This window comes from Anolis carolinensis, chromosome 2 (genome assembly GCF_035594765.1).
Source record: "Anolis carolinensis isolate JA03-04 chromosome 2, rAnoCar3.1.pri, whole genome shotgun sequence".
Taxonomy (NCBI): domain Eukaryota; kingdom Metazoa; phylum Chordata; class Lepidosauria; order Squamata; family Dactyloidae; genus Anolis; species Anolis carolinensis.
The window spans coordinates 296,621,911-296,648,094 of record NC_085842.1 but is presented as its reverse complement, the minus strand read 5'-3'; the positions used below and the strand labels follow the sequence as shown (position 1 = coordinate 296,648,094).

Below are 26,184 nucleotides of genomic sequence, written 5' to 3'. Positions count from 1 at the left end.
TTGCCTCCTGGGTTTCTAGTCCAACACTCCAACCACCACACCACATTGATTCTTCCCATCTGCTTATCTGAATTCAGATATCAAAAATCTGTATGCGGTGTGGATCTGAAGGATAATTTGGAACAGGTGTAGGAATGTGTTCCCTAAGTCACAAAGAAGATAGGTTCTGTAGGTTTGGTCTTAAGTTGAATATGTATGTAAGTTATTGTGTTCCTCTGTTGTAAGAAAAGCAGCTTGTTACTTCAAAGTTTCCTTAACTTTAAAACAACCACAAGCTTTCATAGACTATAGTTGGGTGGCAACTGTGTGACTTTACACATACTGGATTGCAAGTCTGAGCAGTCCTAGGCAGTATAGGCAAAAGTAGGAAGGTCTCATGATATACAACCATGGAAGTGGAAAGTTATCCCTGCCCTGATTTTAAGATTTTTTCCCTCACTCTTCCCCAAGTCTCCTAGGACATTTTCAGCCCGGGAGTCTTTGTTTTAACAGGAAGTGATCTAGAAGTTTGCTTTCAGGTACTTCAACCTGAAAGGAGTTTTCCTGGGTGTAGAATGGTCCAGTGGCCTGAAAATATGTTTGAATTGTCCATCAGGAGAATATAGAGGCACACATGGTAATTGCAGCATATAGATAGCAAGAGCCCTCTGCAGTGATATGTATATAAATGTGGTAATGGTGTTTAAACTGCTAGATCCATGAATTTCGTAAAAATATTGTAAATTAACATTTCTTTTATTATCATCTCCTGATGAGAGGAAAGAGATAGCATTTGATTTCATTTTGTTGTCTTCCTGAAATGGATAATCATCTGTGTCAAAGAGGTTCATAGCATCCAATTAATAGCCTTGAGCAACTTTTGTTGGCGGAATGCAGATTACTGAAGGCTTAAAGATACTCGTAGTTTTTCCTCGTTCATGGGTACCCTGCACCCCGTAACCCCTGTGAAAATTGAGGGAAAACTAAATACATTACATTGATAAAAACAAACCTGTTTAGAGAACCATGATCAAACCCAATTTCTCACATTTCTAAATGTTACACTAACGGTTGCCATTTAAAGTATTAAATTCATCTGAACCATTCTGATGAAAACAAAACTGTTGTTAAAAGCATTAAGTAGCTTGCTACAATTGTAGGCTGGTTTACTATAGAATTCCAAATGAAACGTGTTCATCTCTGTGTCAGTGAATAGCAAGTGATGAAACAATCTTTAAACTGAAGAACAGGATGTGATGTTCAATATCTGAAGGGTATTTTACTATAAATAGCACCTTATACACAATTTATTGTACGAATACGCAAACTTGTGAGAATAACTGCAACTAATGTAACTAACATTGGGTAAAAGTAATGGGGAAATGCATTATTTTTTGTACTGCTCCTTCAACAACTTTTTCCTTGTTCCAGCTCTTAATGCTATCTTTTAAAAAATTCACAAGAATTAGATAGAGCTAGGACAGTGATGTTCCAAATCTATATGCCTTTTAAGGTAATAGTAAATATGGAATTTCAAGCCCACTCTTCTGCAGAAAGAACACAAGTATTTAAAAACTAAAATGTTTTCAGACCCTGATATTTTAGGCTGATTCACTGAACCTAAAGTAGTTTTGTGGTAGTTTGTGCAACAAACTTATTAGAATTTACTTTATTTACATGAATTAAAGTGTCCCATATCTGTTGCAAGTACAGAAAGAAAAGAAATGTTTTTGTACAACACAAAGGCCATAGGACAGGCAGTGGAAGAGGGGCATTTATTATCCTGGATTTTTGCTTTAAATATTCAATGTTAACAGTACTCAAATATTTATTCAGCATAAATATATTTGATAGGAAAATTTTGATAGAAAAAGTGGTATTTCCTAGTCTGCAATAGTCCCAAATGCTCCCCAAACAACTTGGGGAATTTGAACCCAGGAACCAGTTGTACATCTTCATGCTCTTTGCTAAGTCAACCTATAATATATCTGACATGTTCCTGTTTCTGTAGGAATAAACCAAGTTCATTGACCTCCAGGTTGCCACAAGATTCTTCATAAGTGAATGACTTTTTCCCTCTTCAGTTGTAAGAATGATCTTCAGTATTATCAAGAAAATATGAGCAATGTTCTTCCCAGAACTTTGTGATAGCTTCATCTTTGTGATGCATATCGCCTCGTGCATGTAGCTAGAGCTTTGCTTTTTAAGCAGTGCCTCTGACAATTGCCTGCTGCCAATGGTGGCAAACTATTCCAAGGCGGCTGAAAATCAGTTTAAGATACATTTAAAATACATTTGTACAACTTAGCTGTTTGGTGGCACAATATTTAGTCAGTAACTAAGCTTTGCTTTCCCTATGTTGCACCAGTATTGTCATGGCAAGTGTACACTGCTTAATCAAGACAAAATTACAGTTCTAAATGAGTGGGAGCTACATCTAGTCTCAATACCATATTTAAACTTCTCAAAGAATCATCTTCTTAGAAAATAAAGAGGCAATCTACTATCCATAAACTCCTTTATATAACTGTATTGCTGACAGAACCACTCATACTCAACTATATAAAGAGGGGCTCTAACCTGGTAGATACTCAGGCAATCTCTTAACTTTCCCCAAATCTTATTCAGGCAGTCCCCAGGGACTGAAACTGAGATGAAATCCTCTGAACAGGGACACAGACCCCAACAGGGGTGTTAACCCCTCCTTATCCTGGAGCTACACTTTAAAATGTACCTATTTTACAAATTCAACATAAGAACAAATCCCACAGAACCTATATTGTTCGTAACTTGGGGACTGCCTGTACTTAGTTTATGTATCATGGGAACAGAAACAGTATGACTGCAAACTACATAGCCAATTGATTTGGCTTGCAGCTAGATAATCCCTACTCGGAAAAGTCACATCATATGTACAGACTCCTTTGCACAGCATATTGAAACTGGTATGATGGTGGATGTCTTGCTTGAATTAAATTAAGCAATTTCATTTAGAACTAAAGCCACAATTAGGAGAACTCTGAGCTAGCTGTTTTGGCCTACTACTCAAACACTTCTGTCACTATGCTTGGTGAGGTCAATAGACCAGAATGCATTCTAATTTAAGCTGTTGTTGGCTTAAAATCATTGAGTGCTCCAATATCAACCACTTTATTTGAAATATAATATTGTGTGTGTGTGTGTGTGTGTGTGTGTGTATGTGTGTGTATATATATCTATATATCTGTGAATAGAATTGTGGTAAATCCTTTTGTAGCCTTACTAAAAAGTTTGAGCAAAAACATTACCCAAAAATATTTTTGACATTCATGATTCAAACACAAAGATCAGTTTTATATTTTCATTTGTATTCATTTGCAAAAGCAGTTCCAGCACTACGGCCTTCTCATTTTAAGAGTGACAAAATGTGGAACATTCGGAAGACTAAATTACAAAGATACACGTGACATAACATGCAAACCTCTAGATTCATGCTGGCACTTTCAGGGCGATGTGCCTCTAGATACAGACAAATTGCAAAGGAAGAGGTCTGAGCAGACATATTGACTAGATAGTTCTGTTCACAAATAGGCTTTTGATCTGACCAAACAAGAATGAAGCTTTAAAAATTTCAAGCACAAAATATTTTGTATTTCAATGCTTTTTAACACAAAGATGCTATGATAAAACGTGTTTCCCAAAGTTCTTTTCTAGTACTGCCAAACATTTTCTGTCAACCCCTTTCCCTCTACTATTGGCAACTGTCATTCCATATACCTAAAAATATAATGTCCTAAAGATAAGAGTAATGCATTTGAGCCTTTACTTGGGCAATCTGCAAGCCCAATAGGCCAACCCTAGGTTATTTTCCTTGTGTTAGCAACCAGAAATAAATTGTGAACTGGAGCACATGGATACAATATTACTTAGCCAAAAAGTTGAGATTAAGTTAGAGGTGTACGTCTCTCAGAAGACTATTCCTTTCCTTGTAATGAGGCATTTGTAGTATATCACGGGATTTCAGCTATGCAAAGGATTAGCATTTTAGATTTAAGTTGCTAACTGAAACTAATGAAGTTGCAAATAAATTATGTAACTACCAAATCACTATTTGGCCATCATAAATGTCCTGTTATCATTCCCTTGTTAATAGTTTTCTAGACATGAACAAAAACTAATTTATAATGAATCTCTATTTATAAATATTCTATTAGTCTGCAACACATATTGACATATGTTATTCCTTATCTGAGAAATTAGATGACTACACAAGAAAAATTCTAAAATGTCAGTAAATATTTAAATATTTGCTTTAAATATTTTCTTCCTGCTCACCTCCATTTGCGAGGAAGACATTAAGAGGCCCTTCCTCCTATCTGTTGCAAGGAAAGAGCAGTTAAGGCCACAGATCAGAGTTTCAAAGGCCAGGAGGAAAAACCACAGCTGCTGCCTCCTGAAGCAAGCTGTGTATTCAACTCATTTTACTTGCTTTTTTATTCACCAAAGCATAGCTTAAAATTGTTTCAGTCCAAACAATTCCTGATAGGCCAATGTGCAGTACCAGTACCCACTAGAGCTCAAACCACAGCAAAAGGTTTACTTAGGCATTCATTCCCACTGACAGCAATGCTAAGGGTTCATTCTTATATTCAACTTCTGTGGAAGTAAGCTGTGCTGAAAATGTGTTCCTTACATGTAGATATGCATAGATTGTACAATGCTGATTTTTTACATTGTTTAAACTTGCTAAAAGTAGAAAGCTTTATTTTCACAGCATATTTTTAATGTTCCAATTGCAAAACAATATTTCATGATGCTCTGAACACACAGTGCTTGAATAGTATGGACAGCTTTCCCACTTCAGAAAATTAGATGTCAGAACAAGTGATTAGAGAAGCATATTATACAAAACACCTTACAATTAAGCAGATAGCAGCTTTTCCAAGAATTAATATTCCATTATATTAAGCCTTTTTTTGTTTTTGGTCACAAAGCAACTTCCATTTATTTTATCAGGGCCTGTGCTGGAGGTTTAACTACATTAACTTTGAATAAGGCTTGAGACCCTTGTGAACAGAAGGCAAACTTGAAAAGTTGTTTTTGAAGACCAACAGAACAATATACTGTTGACTAAATAAGTTGACATTCGTTATACTTCAAAGCAACAGATGAATATATTAGTATATATGCAAGTAGTACATGTAAAAAATAAGTATAGGCACAATAAGAACCCTAATGGCAAAAATGTTACATCATTATTATTTGGGAATGTTTAAAAGTTATTTTATAGCTACCCTATGAGCTGACAATTACTGTCTAGACATCTTCTACAATAAACACCAAACAACTCAGGCATCAAGACTGTTCTCTAACCACGGACACTTCAAAAGTTAATTATTTCACATTATTAAGTTGTTGAAAAAAGAATAAAATGAAACTAGTTGTCAGTCATAGTGTTTTTGAGTTTCTTTAGAATCAGTCTCGGTACGTAGAAAGTGAAACAGATAATTCTTGCAGATGGACATGAGTGATCCCAGATGGTTTTGTAAGATCTGCAAAAACGTTTTTAATAAAATTTCTTGACTGGTGGGAGAGAACTCCCCATGTGAAGTACCGAAGTTGCAGTTCTTTATGGTGTTTTCTTCTCAGTTTCCATGCTGCTTTTTGACTACACAAGGCATTCATATTGACTGACAATGAAAGAAGGGAATACAAGTATCTTGTACTGCTATTCAGTATGAGGCCTGAAGTCCGGCATATTTGCCCTATAATTTTATTATATTCATGTTATTAATGAGGATATTACCAAACCTCATCTGGTAAAAGAACAGGTTATTTACCTGTAATGGCAGTTCTCTTTGTGATTGTCTGTAAATTCACATAAATGGTGTTTGCACCTGCACAGCATTTCCTCTGAAACAGCCATTTTGATGGGACTTCTGCCCCACTTCCTCAATGTGCAAATGCAGGCAGAAAAGCCTATTTGTCTAATTAATTTGTATTATTCAGAGACAACCAAAAAGGAAAATAAAAAGTGCATATAGTTTTCAGTTCTAAATACCATGTTTACATTTGAGTAGACTTGGCTCAAAATGCAACAAAGGAAAGGCATCAAATACTGTCATTTAATTTTGTAACACTAGCTTTTTTGATACAATCTTGAGGCAAGAAGAGAAGAAATATTGGTATATAATTCTTTACCAGCAAGCACAGTGCTATGTGGAGGGGATCACCCTTCAAAAGAAAGAAGACTTTGCAGATAGTGATTCTGGGAACATTACTGACCCTTGTCTAAGATTTAAATTCTGCTTTAAACCACTTTGTTTGGCCATAGATAGACTGAAGTATTGGTCTCGGGATAATTTTTAAGGTATCAGTCATTTATCATAAAAGTACTGCAATTTTATTTTTGAAAATTAATATTTACCTAAAAAAGAGAGAACATTTGATATGTAAATATCTAATGTTTTCCTAGTCCGCATGAAAGGAGGTATTCACAGTCAGTCATTTTCTCTTTGTCTTTACCTCTGTAACAGAATGAAAGTAATCTTCCGTTCTATATTAGAACAAAGCAGGATGCCCTAAAACAAAATGGAAAGGCCACAAAAAGGTGAATGAAATGTAGTGCTTGAAAAAAAAAATTAAGAATGTCTGGAAATGTAGTTTAAAGTCTGTTCAAGATTTCCATACGCATTCTTTTCCATAAATGAATCTGAATTATTCATTTGAGGCAAAGTTTAAAAACAAGTGTAACCTGTCAGAATCAATGGTGCGACAGTATCCCAGGGAGGGCGAGTAGGAGGCAGTGGTTCCCTTTCATTGGGGCATATAGCCACCCTGCCTTACTGTCTGCGGTAAATAACTTTTTGACACCTCATCATCAGTCCCTGTATTTGCTCCCATGGCTTCAAGCTGCACAGTTGGCCCTTCTGGGCTCGGCCGGAAAACCCCTGCTAAGGCAGCTCCTTGTTCGTCTGTCTCTGGGCCAGAGTGCCATGTTTGTGAGGCCTGAAGTCCAGCAGCATCTTCTTCATTTATGGGAGAAATCTGTGTTAATTTTTCCAAATTAGACCCCTCTGCGGCCACATCATTCCAATTGCCATTTTGTTTGAAATAGTGACGCCTTGGTGTTGAGCTGTCACTTCCCAGCACTTGCTGATCTTCAGGCCTCTCTTCAGAGTCTAGCAAAGGTTGTGTAGACTCAGACCTAGGGAAGACTTGCACTGCAGGTATCTGGTCCCTGTAGCCATTGGGCACCACAGTGGAATACTGCACTGTGCTGGAAGTGTTCTGGGCAGGTTCTCCTTCATCGCTGTCAGAAACACTCTGCCGAGGAGAAGACATGCAGGATGACCCTCCAATACCACTGCTGTGGCCCTCCGAGGCATTCTTCTCCTTCTTAAGCATATCAAACGGCTTCAAATCAGTTTCAGAGAAAGACTTCTTGTCATCAGCATCTATTTCTACAACACTGACGTCAGTAAAGCTGCCTTCAGGATAGATATGCTCTTTGGAGTTAAAATGCTAAAAAGAAACAAAACACAAGGATGTAATGGAAGTCCTTGATCTATCTTTATTTCTAAAAAAACTAATCACTGCCCACCAACTGGAAAGAGCCAGATTCAAGATTACCTTCTTAGAAAAGAATCATTAAAGATATGCACCTTGCTTTGGGGGCCAACCTTGCTTTATAAGGAGCAATGTTCCATGTTTCCACTTTGTTTCCACTATTTGGAGTAAGGGGCTCCAGGAGTTTCAAAAATGGCTAAAAACATGCTACTACAACTTCTTGACTGGATCTAGCCCAAATAATCTCTCTTTTCCATCCATTAGTATACTTTTGCTAATCACTACTGCATTAGCAGAGGAAAAGTAGAGGGATGATGATTATACTTTGTTTTTTTTTTGCATTACCTTAGATGGTGTTTGTGGTGACCACTGAGCAATTACACTCTTTGAAGGATCAGGTACGTTAGGCCAAATGTGTTTCTTGATGCTGGCAAAAGACAGAAAATCAGTAAAGTGCAATCTCATGGACCTAGCAACAATTCTCTGCATATCTAGTTACTGTTGATAATCTGACACTGCATACTTAATAGAATTTTAAAAATTGTTATTGTGCTTAGCTTTATCTAATTTATCTAGGTACATCTGACCAGTCTGCAGGATGGGGTTTTCTCAGTTACAACAACACAAATTAAGACTTTACTTCCAAATGAGATTAACAGATTAGACAGCTAGCTAAAAATCATTTACTTTTCCAGACTTCAGATATATTTTAATCCATGCCGATAAATTTGTTTACATCGGGTTTTTTTTAATTTTTGCTGTTTGTTTTTCTTTTTATGTATTTTGATACTGTAAATTGCTTTTGAGTCCTATCAGAATTACAAAATGAAATATACATAAATGATTTTATGACTAAACCACTCCTACTATGAAACAAGGGAACCAGAGGTTACTTGTCTGCATTGTTATTTTATCATTCCCAGGTTTTACTTTATACTGTATACTCAAATGAAACTCTAAACCCTTGACCTAAATAATACCTTTCAGAGTTAATGTTGCGTATTAAACAATATACTGCAATAAGTATACTTACAAGTCTCGTTTGCTGAAACAAAAGAGAACACCTAGAAGAATACTCAGGAGGACCGCTAGACACACAGGGACAACTATGGCTTCTATTTCTCCATTCGCTAAAAGAAAATAGAAAAGTACATTACTTTTCTCAAGTGATGATTGAAATTTTTATTCTTTGCACTATTTTTAAAACATTTCAAATCTTTTAAGTGACCACAGCAAAAGCAAAAGACAACTCCCACATATGCTGGCTCTGCTCTTTTTTTGCTTGACAAAAATGTTATGAAAAGACAACATATGAAAAGAACATGCAAATAATCTATCTTCTATTTTTATGAAATGGACATTCCATCTTTCCATAAAGATTACAAAAAATATCAACCCACATAATAAAAGTTTAAAAATATCACAGCAATATAAAAAACTGATATAACTACTGAAAATGCAGTTGTAATACAGAACAAAAAAGTCAGTTTAACAGCCAAAGGCTGTTTAGTCAAATGTGAATCAGTCTTCCTTAAAGAGAAGACTTATAAGGCCCTTGGAAGAGATTGTCAAGAGTCAGACGCCAATTAACAAACAAAACAGAGTTTATTCAGGAGATAGGCCAAAAAGTAAACATAAACACAGAAGATAGCTTTAAACACTTATCAGTGTTTAAAAAGCAGTCCAAACAAAAATATATAACAAATGTATGTTTTAGCAAGCCAACTGGATTATCCACGCAAGTATTTAGATAAAACTAAAAAGATGCTTCAATTCAGCTTCAAAAACAAATTGAGTTGGCTTATAAAAATAGACAAAACAAACAAGGACTTGGAACCTTCCAAAAACCTTCCAAGAGCTACAATAGTAGCTTAAATCCAGAACAGGAAAATAAAGCCCAGGAAAAACAAACTTAGAGCCGGTGCAAAAGGCACTTTGGGTCCAAGCCCTTACTGTTGCAGCCAGCCGGCTCTGAGGAATTAAAGGAGCCGTTCCAAAAAGAATCACCAAACTGGTCTGAGAACAAATAAACTAAAACTGCAGCAAACTGCTTCTACAATGCAGATAATGCCAGGAGCTCCAAAGGAAAGGCGAAGAGGCGTCGTCAGGGTGATCCAGGGTCAGGGCAGGAGACAGCAGCAGGGTCAGGAGGGCAAGCCAGTGGTCAAGAGCCGTGAGTAGTCATCCATCAAAGGGCGAAGGCAGAAGCAAGGTCGAGTTACAATCCAGGGTCCAAAAGGGTGCAGTCATCAAAACCAGGTCCACGAAATGGCACAAAGAGCCAAGGCAACGATGGTAACAGCAGATCAGAAGCAAAGTCCCAGTCCAGTCTTCTTGAATGAACAGAAATCCTAATGGCGCCTCAGCAACACCTTGCCACACGCAAAGTGAAGTGACCAAACATTCCCAATTTATTCCCCTTCCTCTTGGGTGACCAAACACTCACACCCAAACAACAGGTGTCCCAGATCTTACTCAGAATCAGAACTCCACACAGCTAGAGCTCGTGGATCAGGCATGCCTAATTGCTCGTCGGAGTTCCAGTCATCTTGCCCATACTCACCCCCATGCACACTTAAAGAACCATCCTCCCTTCTCCAAGCAGCCCAAGTGGGATCTGCTCCTGAAGATACCCCAGGTTCAGTAGTATCCATAGGCCCCAATTCCCCAGACATCTCCGGTGGCTGTGCCCATTCAGTGCCCACTTCCCCAGCCACCACCTGTTCACCAGCATCCATTTCTTCCTCAAACTCCCCATCTGAATCTTCCTCAGAAGATTCCCCATTGAGCTCTCTAATCCGTTTCCTGCGCAACTCCTCCAATGAGCCCTCCTCGCGAGGGTTTTTCCTTCCTCTTCTAATCCCACCACCATCATCCATAATCCCCGAAGGCGCAGTCACAACAGAGATTGAGCACCAAGTGAGAAGGCCTTTTTGAATATGTGCAGATAACAGACAATTGTGAATAGCCAAAGTGATATAACATTTTAAAATATGGATTAATTTAAAATTTTCTTTTTATAATATATTTATTAGGGTTATATAATACAGAATGAAAACATGCAAAAATAACATTCTATAATAAGAAAAGTAAGAAGGAGGAAGTAGTATAATTATAACATATAGCCTAACATTTTAACTAGTCATTTCACAGAAAGTAAATAAAAACGGAGTCCATGTCACACTGAAAGGGCTCACAGTAACCTACTTTACGAGCAATTTAAAGCATTGTGCAATCTGGTCTTTATGAAAATGAATTATTTTCATGCTTTCCCCATCTTAAAAGACAAATTTAATAAATCTAAATTACTTTAAACCAAATATAGCAAAATCACAATTTTGAAACAAGCACTGATGTTAGCTTTTCCCCTTCATTTCAAATTTTGATTTCCTCAAATTTAGAACACAGCCGTGTCCACAATTTCTTTAATCTCTGATGTTAATAAGAAAGCTTAAGTACTGATTGCTAAATAAGGAGAAAGAAGATTTATGGTTTCAGTTTCTATTAAAGAGCTGATCACCAGATTTTCACACAAACAGTAGCTGGAGGGCTTGACAGAATTTAGCTCCACCAAGCTTTGCTGCTCCACCCTTTTGATTACCATGACAACTGTTAGTTTAAGCACCCATAGTTAATCCCTTTAATCACACTAAATTATAATCTGGGAAAATTATTTACTGACCACAACTATCCTCCACCTTGTAAGATAGCTGCCCTGCTTCCCTCCCCTACAAAGCACTGCTAGAGGTGGCATCAAACTTCCATCTTCTTCAGAAGTCTGATTAATTTAAAATTTCAATGATCATATATCTACATGGAAAGATAATACCAACACATTTCTCAAAAACCAATAATGAGAAATAGCAAACATATTAAAAAGTGAACATTTACATAACACTTACCAAATTTCTTTGTAGTAAATGTAAAAGCAGGACCACTTTTCCCTCCTTTTTCTGTGTATGCTGCCATCTGTACTATATATAAAGTGTCTTTTGACAAGGCGGACAGTGGGTATTCAGATTCAGAAGAGTTCACTCTCACAACTAGAAATGAAAAATTTCTTTCAATTAGATTTCTTACTCCAATATTGTGGACACTTGTCTTATATGAAATCTGCAAAACTTAAACTAGTCCTTACATAGTAAAATTAGTAACTCTCATAACACAAATAAACAAAAATATCAATCTGGTAAGATCTTGCTATATTTCAACCTGGATTTATCATTCTTAATTTAACAGCAACATTGCTAAATTTTCTACTGTTTCAGCATGAAATGACATGTGAACTATCCTGCAAAAACATGTTATGTTCTTTCATCTATGAATAGAGTCCTTTGTGGCATGAAATCTTCCCAGTCATCAAAAGTCATCAGCGCAGGCCTCTGCTGGCTGTGTTCACCTGTGGAGGCCTGCGCTGGCTGCGAAGGCTTCTGCAGAGAATGCCTCTACAGCGAATGGGATAGGTATAGCGGACGCAACGGAGGAGGATCTCCATTCGCAGCTGCCTGCCTGCCTGGATGCAGCCAGCGCAGGCAGTCACAGCCAGCAGAGGCTTGCGCTCACTGCAGAGACGTCATGAGCGAGCGTCTCCGCAATGAACGAAGGTGGATGAAGAGGAGGAGGACCTCCGTTTGTAGCTGCCTGCCTGCCTACCTCACTTTCGGGGGTGCATTTATTGTGCTTTTGCTGCATGCAGAAGGGGGTTGAGCTTGATGGCCCGAATATAAGCCGAGGGGGGCTTTTTCAGCCCCCCAAAAGGACAGAAAAAATCGGCTCATATTCGGGTATATATGGTATGTTATGTGTTGTTATTTTATTGATAAATATAAAAGGCTTTATTTACATTACTTCTTTTTTGATCTGCTGGTTATAATTTTTGAGCCAGATTTTTGTTCTGTTTTGTTTTGCTATCAGCAGAAACTCACACAAGGCACACTGTGTTTCTCATGTGATGGGATAATTACAGTTTGGGTGGCATTTTATTCACATTTTCATCATCCCCAAAGAATGATAATTCTCAATGGCTGGAGAAAGTTAAAATTCATTTGGCACTAAAATGTCCAGTCCCTCTGGGCTTGAAAAAAATGGTTTCTCAACAGATGGTACAAAATTCTGATAAGTTTCCAGAAATGTGTCCAAGCAAAACTGTTTTTAGGATAATAATAATAACTTTATTTTTATATCTGCCACCATTTCCCCGAAGTGACTCGGTGTAGCTTACAAGCAGGACCAAGCCCAACACAACAAAGTTTACAAACTAAAAACACATTTAAAATCATAATACACATATACCAATTTGATTAAGCAATTAAAAACAGCAGAATATAAAAACAACTAATTAAAATGAATCAAAATAAACACCAGTAACCAGACTGGGCAAGATCAAAACTGGAGAGGGCTGGGCATGGGCTTGTGCAAAGAGTGCTGAGGCTGGAGCAAAGTGTTGAGTTCACTGTAATGGTCAGTTTGGGCTGGGCATTCATAAACAGGGGCCTAATCATTATCAAGCGCACACTGGAACAGGTTTTGAGGTCCCTGTGTAAGGTTGACAGAGTGGGTGCTAGCCTAATCTCCCTGGGAAGGGAGTTCCAGAGCCAAGGGGCCACCACCGAGAAGGCCCTCCCTCTCGTCCCCACTTGTGACGGTGGTGGGAGTGAGAGAAGGGCCTCCCTGGCAGATCTTAGGGTCCGCGCTGGTTCATAGAGGAAAATGCGGTCATGAAGGTAGGCAGGACCCGAACTGTTTAGATCTTTGTAGGTAATAACCTGCACTTTGAATTGGGGAGCTCCCAGTGGCGGAGTGGGTTAAACCACTGAGCTGCTGAGCTTGCTGATTGAAAGGCCGGCAGCTTGAATCTGGAGAGTGGGGTGAGCTCCTGCTGTTGGCCCCAGTTTCTGCCAACGTAGCAGTTCGAAAACATGCAAATGTGAGATCAATAGGTACCACTCTGTCAGGAAGGTAATGCCGCTCATTCAGTCATACCGATCACATGACCTTGGGAGGTGTCTAAGGACAACGGCAACTCTTTGGCATAGAAATAGAGATGAACACCAACCCACACAGTTGGACACGACTAGACTTAATGTCAGGGGAAAACCTTTACCTTTACCTTGAATTGGGACTGGAAATTTATTGGCAACCACTGGAGCTGTTTTAATAGGGGCGTTTTCTGCTCCCTATAATTACTGCTAACATAACTGTTGATAAAATAAACTCTAGAGTCAATAACTTTCTTGTAAACTGGTTTAAAAAAAGGCTTTTTTGTACTGCACATAATAAACACTACTTTAAAGATTATTAGCAAGGCATGATTACCTGTTTCATTTCCAGTCACTGTTTTATAAGATATTGTGTAAAATTTGATGAACCCATTTTGCTCTTCAAATGAAAGAGGTTTCCACTCTAAAAGTACTTCAGATTTTCCAACTTTCTTAGTTCGAACCGTGGGTCCGTTAGCAGGTACTATTAAAGAAAATAAAGTGTTCTTGAGAGCAGGTCTTGGCAAATGCTCATCTCATTCAGCTCTTCCACAAAATGGTGAGAGTGTAAACAAAGAACTATAAATACTCTGAATCAATTCACTTTACTGCAACACAAAGAGCAGGCAATCTGGATATGTATTAACATTACCATCTTGTTGAAGGTAGGTTTGTGTTGATCTTTCTTCTCCTTGGCCATTAGCATACAATGGATATACAGTTATCTTGTAACATTTGAACGGCTTTATGTCACCTAAAAAAATAATTTAAGGAGTCAGAATTATAGTGATGTTCATCTCTCAACTGCACAACACTGTTATATGTTTTGAACTGTCCTATAACATATTATTTTGAATTGGAGACCTTCAGATTTTCTAAATGTTGCATTTTCAAACATCTGCCACCCATGCTTTAATAAATAAACTAATAAAACAGACTATCTACTTTGGCAGGGGTGAGGGCGTAAAACCCCTGAGAAACTGAAAAAAAACGACAAATAAAAATTGCTATTTTTGCCTGCAAAAATGGCTCTCCAAGAAGCTCTAGGATATGTGTTCCAGTATGATTCTCTGGTCAATTTCTGGTGACCATAAAACCACATTGGAGGATCTGGAAATTCCAAGAAAAAAATACTTCTGCAATCGAAGTATCATTTTTGAGATAATATATTCATCAAATCCACTAATAATTAAATCAGCACAAATTAAAGAACAACAGCCCTACTCAATTTACTGCTGCTTGTCTGTCTTGATACTTTTAAGGCTCAAATCCTGTTCCTAGACACCAATGGAGAAAAGCCACTGCATAAATGGAATTCATCTCTGTTTTGATTTGCCATTCAACGATAGATTTAATAAGTCTACTCTAACTCGGATTAAATCTGGTCTAAATCTTCCTTCTAAAACTTCTGCTAAAGTCAGAGTTAAAAATCCTCAGACTTTACAACTTTACAAGGCAATGAAGAACATCCATTAAACATATAATAGGAATCTGTAAACAGTCATTATAAAGCATTTATTATATATTTTAAATATTTGCACATTTCATAAATACTTCAGTTCTTTTAAAGGAAAAATAGATCTAAAGAACTATTAACTTTCTAAAAAAAATGTTTAAAAGCAATGCAATATCATAAATATCTTGGTGTCACCTTAGATCGAACACTAACATATAGGAAACACTGCATGAACACCAAGCACAAAGTAGCTGCATTCAATAACATCCTGCGGAAACTGACTGGCAGTGCATGGGGTGCAGACCTACAAGTAATAAGAACAAGTTGTCTTTCTCAACTGCTGAGTATGCCTGTCCTGTCTGGCACAAGTCTGCCCATGTGAAGCAGGTGGACACAGCACTGAACGAAACATGTAGAATAATCACAGAATGCCTTAAACCTACACCTGTTGATAAACTCTATAAGCTAGCTGACATTGCCCCCCCTGATGTGCAATGGGAAGTTGCTGCTAACAGTGAGAGAAATAAGGTTGAACATTGTGAAAGCCACCCACTGCATGACTATCAGCCTCCTCCCAATAGACTCAAGTCAAGGAGGAGCTTCATGAGAACCACCACTCCTCTTGATGTTCCCCCAGCAACAGCAAGGGTGTCCCTCTGGGCAGCTAAACCAGGCAATCCCAACTGGATGGCCCCCCATGAGGGTCTGCCTCCAGGGGCAAACCAAGAATGGGCAATTTGTAAATCCCTAAATAGACTGAAAAGCGGAGTGGGCAGATCAAAAGACAACCTGGCAAGATGGCACTACCTGGAGGAATCCTCCACCTTGTGTGACTGAGGAGCAGAACAAACAACTCCTCATATGTATGCTTGCCCACAATGCCCTGCCTCATGCACGGAGGAGGAGTTGTTTAAAGCTACAGACAATGCAATTGCTGTTGCCCGCTTTTGGTCCAAAACTATTTAACTGTTTGTGATTCCTTTATTTTATCATTTTTAAACTTATTATGCAATGCTTTTGACATGAAATAACTAAAAACTTTCTAAAAGAGCTCAACACTGTATAGAAGTTACCTTTTAAAAATGTGCCCTGTTTTGTTCCAGGTTCCTGTTGCCAGTCAGTAGAACAGTTCAAGCTGTCACACTCTTCATACCATTCAATTATGTATTTAATAACTGGATCTTTAGGAGCTGTCCAGTTTACCCACAGCTTGTCATCCTTAGGAAATGCAATAATATTTTTCACAGGAGCTGAAATGACCAAGCCATCTTTATCAGGAAGACTTCAGCATTGTAAAAACATTTTCAATTTCCAAAATAGAATTAAATAAAAAGGCCAAAAGCATTTTATTTTAGTTATAGTGCAAGTACTATTGTTGCAGAACTCATCTACTCAATTATTATCTGGGACTTCTATAGAAACAAATCACTACAAAATACTGTAGCATTTTGATAGGGAACTATAAAAAGATAAGTTTTATACTTGTTTCTGTTGTTAGGTGGAATTACATGCACTAGATCACCTTTTCTCAATCTTTTTACCCTAAAGCAGTGGTTTTCAACCTGGGGTCCCCAGATGTTTTTGGCCTACAACTCCCAGAAATTCCAGCCAGTTTACCAGCTGTTAGGATTTCTGGGAGCTGAAGGCCAAAAACATCTGGGGGCCCCAGGTTGAGAACCACTGCCCTAAAGGAACATTTGAAATAATTTTCAGGACTCAGGAAAATCCCAGATTACATTAGTTTATCTATACACGTCCCAAAATGTTAATTTTTTTCAACAACAATCCTTCAAGGAATCCATAGCAACCTCTTGTGGAATCTCGGAGTTCTGGAGGACCCTGGCTGAGAAACCTTGCAAGAGGGAAAGGCTAAAACCTTTTTATTCAAGAAGGCTTTTTAAAAAGGAAGATCAAGATGAAATCAGGGTGATGTGGCTTTAGCTATGCATCGGTTTTTAATTGGTTTTAAGAATGTTCCATACTGTTAATATTTAATTCCATTGTATATTTTAGGTTTAAAATTGTATTGTGTTGGTTTTACTGTAAGCAGCTGTAAGCCTCTTTTTAGAGAAAAAGTGAGGTATAAATAATAACAGTAGTAGTAGTAGTAATAACAATAATAAAAATTATTTTTCAGTTCAGATATTGCCTTCAGTATCTGAAACAACAATCATAGCTGAGATCCAACACTGGAGTTGCATAGTGTAAAATCTTAGAAAGTAGAGCTATGCCTTGACTGTACTATGCAGTCTTTACACAAGTGAACACACACATGAATGTGGAGCTGAATACACATCCTGAAGTCCAAATGGCACAAGTTGCACACACAGTTACCTCTACTTCTGTTAAAATCCAGAGGTGTTTAGGTATCAGCTGGAATTAATAAAAGTAGATCTGATCTTCTCAAGTTATCTGATGCGGAGGACTGGCAATGTTTTTCCCCAATGAAGAAGGGAATGGTGCCACATTTTTGTCCACTGCATACTCTTTATTAGAAATTTGCTAGGGACCAGTAGCCAACAGCTCAGGGACTGTTATCAGTCTAGGGACCACCACTTTAGGATGTACTGATTTAGAGCATCTGAATGTCAAATACACAGTACACTGAACAATATAAAACCCAGTATTCAGCAAGCAAAACAGCGTTGACAGTTGGTATCAGCACTGTAATATTAAAATTAGTGTCATCTGATAGAAGAAGGGTTAATCCATAAAACATGTATAAAACCAACAGAGAAAAAAATGCTCCTTACCTTTTGAGTTTGTTGCTGGGATAAGTAAAACTGTGGTAGGAGATTTCCCAGCTTTGTTGTATGCTGTAACCTTTGCTTCATACATCCCATTTTTCACATTTAGAATCAGCTTTGTCTCTGTGGTATTCAAGTGAGTTACTTCAATTGGTAAAGAAAATGGTGGCCTTCTTGAAACAGTCACTTCATACATCAAAATTATTCCATTGACTTCTGAAGGATTCATCTACTCAAAAGCAGAGTTATTTGAGGTGAATGTATGAGTATATAAAGTTGTTTTATGCAGTCACATTGTTGATTTATTTAACCCAATAATGAACAATCCAAACTAATAGCAACTCATATGCTCTAAGAGAGAGATGTTTTCCAGACTTAATAGTTTTCACAACTAAGGTTTGAAATGGATCTGAGACTGAACAAAGAGTAAACTCAAAATCTCTGTAGGCGACACATGACCTTAACTACTGAGCTCATGGACCAAGCCAGTGGCATTCTGTAAGATGAAAGTCCCTCACAGCATCATTAGGAAGCTAAAACACAGTTCTGTGTAAACTGGAAGCAAAGCAAGACACAAAATGACAAAATAAAATAAATTAAAAATGCCATGGAACCATTAAGTTTATTACCTTGCCTCCAATTTTTTGAAAATGCCCATTGCGCCTGGCTATTGGTTATTGTTGATTTTATGCTTTTATGATTTGTACATGTTTTAATGTATTAAATTACATTGTAATTGAATGTATCTTATCTTGTTGTATTTAATTGTTGCATTACTGGGCTTGGTCCCCATGCAAGCTACTCTGAGTCCCTTCAGGGAGATGGGGCAGGATATAAGAATAAAGTTATTATTATTATTAAGTGACAAGTACTTAGACCTACAAAATGAGAAAAAAGGAAAACAAAAGTACTTATAAGTCTCTAGTACACTCTAATCTCAGAATTAGAATGAAAATGTCAATGCAAATTTCTTCTGTCTAGCTACAAACAGGTCTCCCTCTCATTCATAATGTACATATTTTATTATACTAAAACCAATAAACACAAATTACATTTGTAAAAATGAGGCTGAGAGAAGTGTGAACATTTGACAGCATTGGAAAATTAATTGCAATGAAAAAATAGTAAACAAATTCTTAACTACAATTTATCAGAGAACAGATTACCCATTTTCTTCCTTAATGTTTCCCTTACATCGAGCTACAAAGATTTTTTTGTCCAAATAACTACTTCTATAATTCAAGGCAGAATTTAGAGTATCCTAAATTTCTCAAGTTACAAGAATTGTTGAGAAAACCTAGTTTCTAAAGCAAACAAGGAACAGAGTCTTATTCACACCTCCGTTAACTGACAAGTCACTGCAAATATGTCTTAGCAATGGCAAACCATTATCTATGTCTGGTACTATTCCCATAAATACAGTCTCATAAGACTGGTGTTGCTTTGAAGTTTAAGTAAATAAATTATAATGGTCTATGGTCAATCTCAACAGTTATTTATATTATTTTCCTTATGTTTTATATGATAACTATGCACTATATTATAGATCTCACTGAGATCCATCTGTTGATTGACTGACTGACTGACTGATGGACTAATAGAATTGAAACCCCACCTTTCTTCTTTAAGGGATCCAAAGTGATGATATCATTTTGCTCTAGAAGACTAAACTACATCAGTTATAACTGACCATTTCAATCTCATGACCTAATTAATGTGATGTGCAGTTCTGAAGCATCATTCTGTAAGCCAAGTGCAACATACATGTGCACTATATCTGTACTGAGCGGTATGTCCATGTATTATTTTATATTTTTTTAAGTAATAATTCATTGCCTGCACATAAATTCCTGGATAAACTGAATTAGCTTTTGGGGGTCTGCAGCCAAAAGTTGAGGCACTCCTCTATGTACTCCCTCCCTGCCCCTGATCTAAGGGCATAGGCAGTTTAATGTAAGAGAAACATTCCCTTCAATGACCAAACCAGATGATACCTTAGAAAACACCGAAGAAACAACAACAAAAGGAAAACACTAAACTCCTTTCCCACATAGGTTAATATTACAAATGCAAATCCTTTATGTTGTTTTTTTTTAACTCCTGAAATTATATTAAACACAATGTGTTATAGAACAAGCTGTACCCAAGAATAAAGGTTTGTTTGTTTACTGCTCCACTAATGCTATGTGCAATAATGTGACTATGCTAACAGGAGTAACCTGTGTCCAACATATCTATGGAAAAAAAATCAGGAAGCTAGATATTTAAGTAGGTAATGTTTTGATAGTATTTACCTTCCAATTCAGTTCCAGAGTCCAACTTTCTGAAGAGTGAGTAGTAATCTTCCGCCAAACAGCTGGTCCTTTTGAGGGTTCTGATAAATCAAAATACAAATTATGTAAGACTCAGAAGCTTTTTATATGACTGCAAAGGAGGATGTGCTGTGTTTAAAAATGACTCATTCCTCTACCCTCATAAGGGTTTTATTGTAGTGATTGCTCAGGTATAAAGCCAGATGTCATATAAGTCTTTTTACACCTTCCTTTCACAGATGGAATCAAATAAAAATGCTGAACAAAAATACAGTAGAGTCTCACTTATCCAAGCCTCACTTATCCAAGCCTCTGGATAATCCAAGCCATTTTTGTAGTCAATGTTTTCAATATATCGTGATATTTGCTAAATTCGTAAATACAGTAATTAAAACATAACATTACTGCGTATTGAACTACTTTTTCTGTCAAATTTGTTTTATAACATGAAGTTTTGGTGCTTAATTTGTAAAATCATAACCTAATTTGATGTTTAATAGGCTTTTCCTTAATCCCTCCTTATTATCCAAGTTATTCGCTTATCCAAGCTTCTGCCGGCCCGTTTAGCTTGGATAAGTGAGACTCTACTGTACTGAAAACAATTATATATCTTCCACAACTCCATTTTAGCGTTCCATCATTCTGTAGTCCAGGTAGTCTTCAGCTATCATAAGGTATGAATTTCAAGTGTCCCCTTCCTTTAGTATAGTTATAAAAATTATTATTATAGTGAAAAATCAATGCCTTCATTGCCACAGTATGTGTTCAAGTATAATTCTATCTCTATTAGCATAGTTAATGGGAAACTATCCACATGAAAAAGTTGTTTAAATGTATTTTTTTTCAAAATTAACAATTATTCTTCTATATTTCTAATGGTTTCAAGATGTATACTTGACAATCCCCTGACCCCAAATAAAACTATTTTCTGTAAACAGAGATTGAATGTTACTCGCCCTCAAGATTTCTTATGCAAAGTTTTTTCCATTATCATCATGCCTTTCCCCCCAGTTTGGGACTTCAAGCAGTTTACAACGGATATATAATTTTAAAAAAAATGAAACTAAAATACATTAAAATCAGTTAAAACCATAAAACATGCCAATTCAATAAATAGAAAATCTAGCATGTTGCACAAGGAGCATCCTAGCACATGGATTTAGTCTACAGGAAAACAACTTCTATCTAAATGTTAAAATTAACATCCTGGTTGTAAGAACTTTACAAAAGTGAAATATGCAATGTTGGAGTGTATTAAAGTCTTCTTTGAGGATTTTTAAACAGAGGCCGCATGGTCATCTACCAGGAGAGCGTTGATTGCATATACCTGCATGTGGACTGCTCATGCAGTCATCCAGAGAATATCCATGTTTTGAAAAAACAGAAAAATAGCCATCCTAAAAATTCCTATCCAATACAAGAACCTCAAATAAAAAAATAATTGGCAAGGTTAGATTGTTAAAATAATATAATGTTCAAGAAAAGAGAAACATCTCTGTTTGGCACCTCAAAGATGAGGCAGTTGACATCAGAATAGCTTCTCTTAAAACTACTTTTCTTTGCTTTCATAAAATTTGTGCTTAGTCATTATCTGAGACTGGTCAAATATATAACTCTTGTAATTTGTTCTAAGGATATTCTTACTGTCTTCAGCAGTAAATCCAATGACTTCTTTACTCCAGTCACTCCAATAACGTGACATCCCACTAACTGCACAAGAGATCTGAAAAATGTATTTTGTAAATGGATGGAGATCCTGGATAGTGAAGGAAGTTCTCTCTGACTCTGTATCCTCAGGGGGAACCTGTAAGAATGAAAGTGGGTTTCAAGAAATGCTACTAGTGAGTTAACAAGGTATAGGAACAGACAGGTATATCTGCATATTTAAGTTCTGATAGTACTACTGTATTGTTTATTTTTATGACGTACCCTTTATTTTTTGTATATATTTCAAGTATATGCTTGATGTGCACAATACTTAAGGCGAATATTTTATTATAAGTGTCAGCATTGTACAACCTCCATATTGGCAGGATCAGTATTCTCTCCACATTTTCTATGTCCCCCAGCATGACTCTTTGGCAGGCATGGGCAAACTTTTTTGCCTTGGTACCGCATTGTGGGGCTGACTGAGGGGGCCGGGCTGGGAGGGTCATCCTCAGATTGTCCTCCTGGTAGAAGGATGGGGCTGCTCGCTCCATCCTTATGCCGGAAGGAAAATGAGACATACAGCGACTGCCCCAATCCTCCTCCCTGATCCTCCTCTTCCCATCTTCGGGCTATCCTCTCGGCAGTATGCCGGGAGGAGGGTGAGACAGGCAACGACCGAGAATGTTCCAGAGAGCTCTCAATCACTACGTGCCTTTCTCGAGCTGTCCTCTCAGCATAAGGACAGGGCTGCTTGCACCGTCATTATGCCGGGGGGGGGGGGGGGAGAGACATGGGGTGGCTGAGAGTGCTCCAGAGGGCTCTCAGCTGTTGCATGTCTTCCTCCCCTTTCCTTTCGGCATAAGGATGCAGCGGAAAATTGTGCCCTTATGTTGAGAAGACAGGGAAAATGAGAAGGGCCTGAGGTAAGCACCTAGGGGGCTGCATCCAGCCCCTGGGCCTTAGTTTGCCCATGCCTACTCTATGGTATTCTTTGGCTAGAAGTTCAGAAACATAGCCCCCTCTGAAAAAGTTCAAACTGTGTATTTATTTTAAAGTCTCTTTAAGAATATTTTTGGACCTTGCCTTTCTCCCTAGCCCAGGAGAATAGCCTCTGTGCCTGAAGGGGAAGAGATGGCTGGAGAGAGGTTAGGAAGCACAATGTCTGAAAGCAACCCTGAAATCCCCTCCTCCTGGCTTCAGGCATGCAGAAGTGTCTGTAAGCCCCTTTCAGCAGCCTGGTTCAGCACCTTGCTTTCCTAAGCTGGGCTGGCTAGCAATTCCACACCTGAAGGTAAAGAGATTACTGGTAATCAAATCTGCAAAAGCTAATGATGTGAATGTGGAGGGCCGACTGCATATGATACAAATGTTCCAAATGTTAAAATGCAGACAACTACAATATTGCAAATCCCGACTATTGACAAACAACAAATGTAGAATTACCTCTGCCCAATTTGTGCTGTCGGCAGATCTATATCTAATTTTGTATTTCAGCTTCAGTGGTGGTTCATTAAACTGGTTTTCCCACGATAGTCTCAAAACTGTAGGAAATTCTCTTGAGTTGAGAAATAGATTACGTGGAGGCAGAGGTTTTACTGGAAAAAAGAAAAAGAAGAAAACATACTTAATTAACCAGAAGCTGCCAGAGAATTCTAATATTCATATACACATGATTTTTTTTTCACTTCATAGATGAGGATTAGGTATATTACAATCCAGAAATGCTCCTGTTGCTCTGAATGATCATCACTGAGTGAAACAGCACGTGGTGCTAGTTTCTGAGTTCATAGACTCTACGTGAAAAGGCACCCATGAGGGTTGTTAGAAGCTGGATTAATGTAGTTTCCAGTTGCTTGAGAGTTATTATTAAAAATAGGACTAACTAATACTATACCCCATACTGTGCCATACCATAAACTTTGTATGGACTTGATGTTAATATTGAAATACAATAATTAAATACATATAAAGACAAATCTAATGTAAGTTTTATTGTATAGTATTATATTAAAAAAATTGATTTCTTCAATTTTGGAACTTGCTTGAGTTCTGAGTCCCCACGGGGAGATAGGGCGGAATACAAATAAAGTTTTATTATTATATTTATTATATTAGTTAACTGAGCCTCTACTGTATATTAACTGTACAACTAATAGTAGCAGGATATATATAATTTGTAGTGGCCATGGACAACATTTAAGAATTTGGGGGGGGGGGGGGGGACAACAGCCGAACTTTAAAGCCAATGTTTTCATTTTAAAAGTGTGAATGTTTTTAAAATTCATGTTTATATTTATGTTTCTATTTTACTTTTTAAAAAACCCCAAGAATGTTGTATTTGGGCTACCCTGGGTTGTAGTAGTTTCAGGAGAGGCTTTCATATAACCAGGAAGTAAACTAGAGCTTGTATTTTCTTTAAAAATCCCAACAACTTCAGAATGGCCCCAAGGGCTTTAATTAAAAATGGCCTAGGCAAGATGAATGAGGACTAAAGGCTGTATTTTAACAATCCCTGATTTACAGAGCTAAGGCCATTTTAAAAAGGTGACAGATGAGACATGTTTAGGGATTGACTCAAGTGTAATCAGACAATTATCAAAGACCAAGAACAGCAACCATAATCAATACCCGATTCATGCATAAGTCAACCTCATTTTGGGGTCAAAATTAGGCGTTTTGACATGACTCAAAGATAAATCAAGAGTTGTTCTGCCGATAGGGGAGAGTATCACCAAGGCATTCAAAAAGTCCAGAGGTAACATTGCAATGGACAGAGTAAAGAATAACCATCCTGGAAGGTTCTCCCAGGATGGAGAAACTCTCACATGTTGTTATTCTAAACGTATACATGTGTATAACGAATAAAATATAAGCTTTTACTAATTCTAATTTATTTAACACTGAAAGAGTGAATTCATTCTGACCATTCTTTCAATTTTTGTTTTGTATATGAATATAACTGTTTATAATTTTGAAGTACCAATTGATTAAAATCTTTTGTCAATTTTCAACAGACAGATACCTAGGTATCAAACATAAGAACACTTAAGTTCAGCCATCATAAACAAAAGAAGGCATCATCAGTAGAAAGACTAAATGCCCACTCCTCATTTTATATTGTTACATACAGTATTTAATATTTATATCCTTGCAAATTAGCTCGGCTAAAAGTTCCAATGTTAGGGTAAACACACTCATTAATGTTAAACTTAGTTTTGGGGTACTGGGGACAGCATACCAGAACTTTGAGGGTTCCAATAGTGACAATGTTTGTCCATTTGAATCCAGAACATCACATCACAATTAAAGGTGTGATTCACATTCAAAAGGCAATCCTTGTTAAACCAATGCTGCTAGCACATACATGAATGTAGCTGAACAGACAAGGCACCAACTTTTTCAGAAATATCTCTGCAGAATAAGCAGTCTGAAGTAAATGCTTCAGATGGCTTATACAACAAACAAAAAAGAAGTCTAACTTCAGAAAAATTGTGGACCACTGGAGCAAAAGGAATAACTAATGGCTTTCTGCTTGCCAGATGCTAAATGGCTGCAGCTGAGGAAGGGGAAAGTGGAGCAGAGAAAAGTCACACACATAACACCAAGTGTCATGTCAACAGCTCTAGTTATCATTTACACAGCTGGCAAGGCTGGAACAGTGAGCTGTTAAGTCTGCTCACAGATTTCCACTGTGAATTAAAAGATATGGCCAGACAAATGGGGGATGGGATGGGGACCTGAAATGCCACTGGTATGCAAAGTCATGTGATAAGCAACTGATACTGCACTATTAAACAGTCACGAATGTGCACCTCAACCCTCAGATGATAATATCCTATAGTCCTTTTTGAGTTTGATTTAAGGTTTAACCCAGAATTATTTTTAAAGACACACAATTTAATCAAATTTCCAAGATTTCCAAGATTCTGCAATTCTATCTTTCTTAAGTATATCATTATACAGTGTTCCCTCACTTATTGCTGGGGTTAGGTTCCAGGACCACCCGCAATAAGTGAAAATCCGTGAAGTAGGGACACTATATTTATTTTAATATTTATACCCTCCTCCTCCCGTTACCGCTTGGGCTCCTTTTCTCTCCCTTTGGCTTCTCCTTCCTCCCTTCCTTAGGCTGTAAATTGTAATTTTTTATGATTTATAATAGTCTTCTAGAGTTTAGTGAAAAACCATGAAACAATGAATCCGCGAAAAGTGAACCGCGAAGTAGTGAGGGAGCACTGTATCATTTATTTAAATATAAAAGAAATTCCAAGCTGATTTTTGTTTATAAAACAAGTTTGATAAATTCTATTTTATCTGTTGTTTCCTTAATCAACTGGGAGAGACAAGAGAGAAATAATAATAATAATAATAATAATAATGGGCATATTACAGCTAGACAACATCAAGCATGAACATGTGAAAACTGTGGTCAGCAAAGAATACACACAAAGGGTCAGAAAAATTCTCAAAAGCAAGCTCAATGGAGGCAACACCATCAAGGCCATAAACACCTG

At 37.3% G+C, this 26,184-nt stretch overlaps 1 protein-coding gene across 1 annotated transcript in view; it reads right to left on the bottom strand.

The window, feature by feature from the left end:
- Nucleotides 1–3,305: 3,305 nt before the first annotated feature.
- il6st (interleukin 6 cytokine family signal transducer) overlaps nucleotides 3,306–26,184 on the bottom strand; it is a 37,846-nt gene continuing 14,967 nt past the window's right edge. The window contains exons 6-16 of the mRNA XM_008102780.3: nucleotides 23,114–23,265; nucleotides 21,665–21,824; nucleotides 20,003–20,082; nucleotides 17,715–17,937; nucleotides 16,035–16,211; nucleotides 14,158–14,259; nucleotides 13,843–13,989; nucleotides 11,430–11,570; nucleotides 8,561–8,657; nucleotides 7,873–7,954; nucleotides 3,306–7,482 (exon numbers count right to left, since the gene is read on the bottom strand). Coding sequence (XP_008100987.1) covers nucleotides 6,775–7,482; nucleotides 7,873–7,954; nucleotides 8,561–8,657; nucleotides 11,430–11,570; nucleotides 13,843–13,989; nucleotides 14,158–14,259; nucleotides 16,035–16,211; nucleotides 17,715–17,937; nucleotides 20,003–20,082; nucleotides 21,665–21,824; nucleotides 23,114–23,265 — 2,069 coding nt within the window. The 3' untranslated portion in view covers nucleotides 3,306–6,774. The remainder of the gene's footprint in view (nucleotides 7,483–7,872; nucleotides 7,955–8,560; nucleotides 8,658–11,429; nucleotides 11,571–13,842; nucleotides 13,990–14,157; nucleotides 14,260–16,034; nucleotides 16,212–17,714; nucleotides 17,938–20,002; nucleotides 20,083–21,664; nucleotides 21,825–23,113; nucleotides 23,266–26,184) is intronic.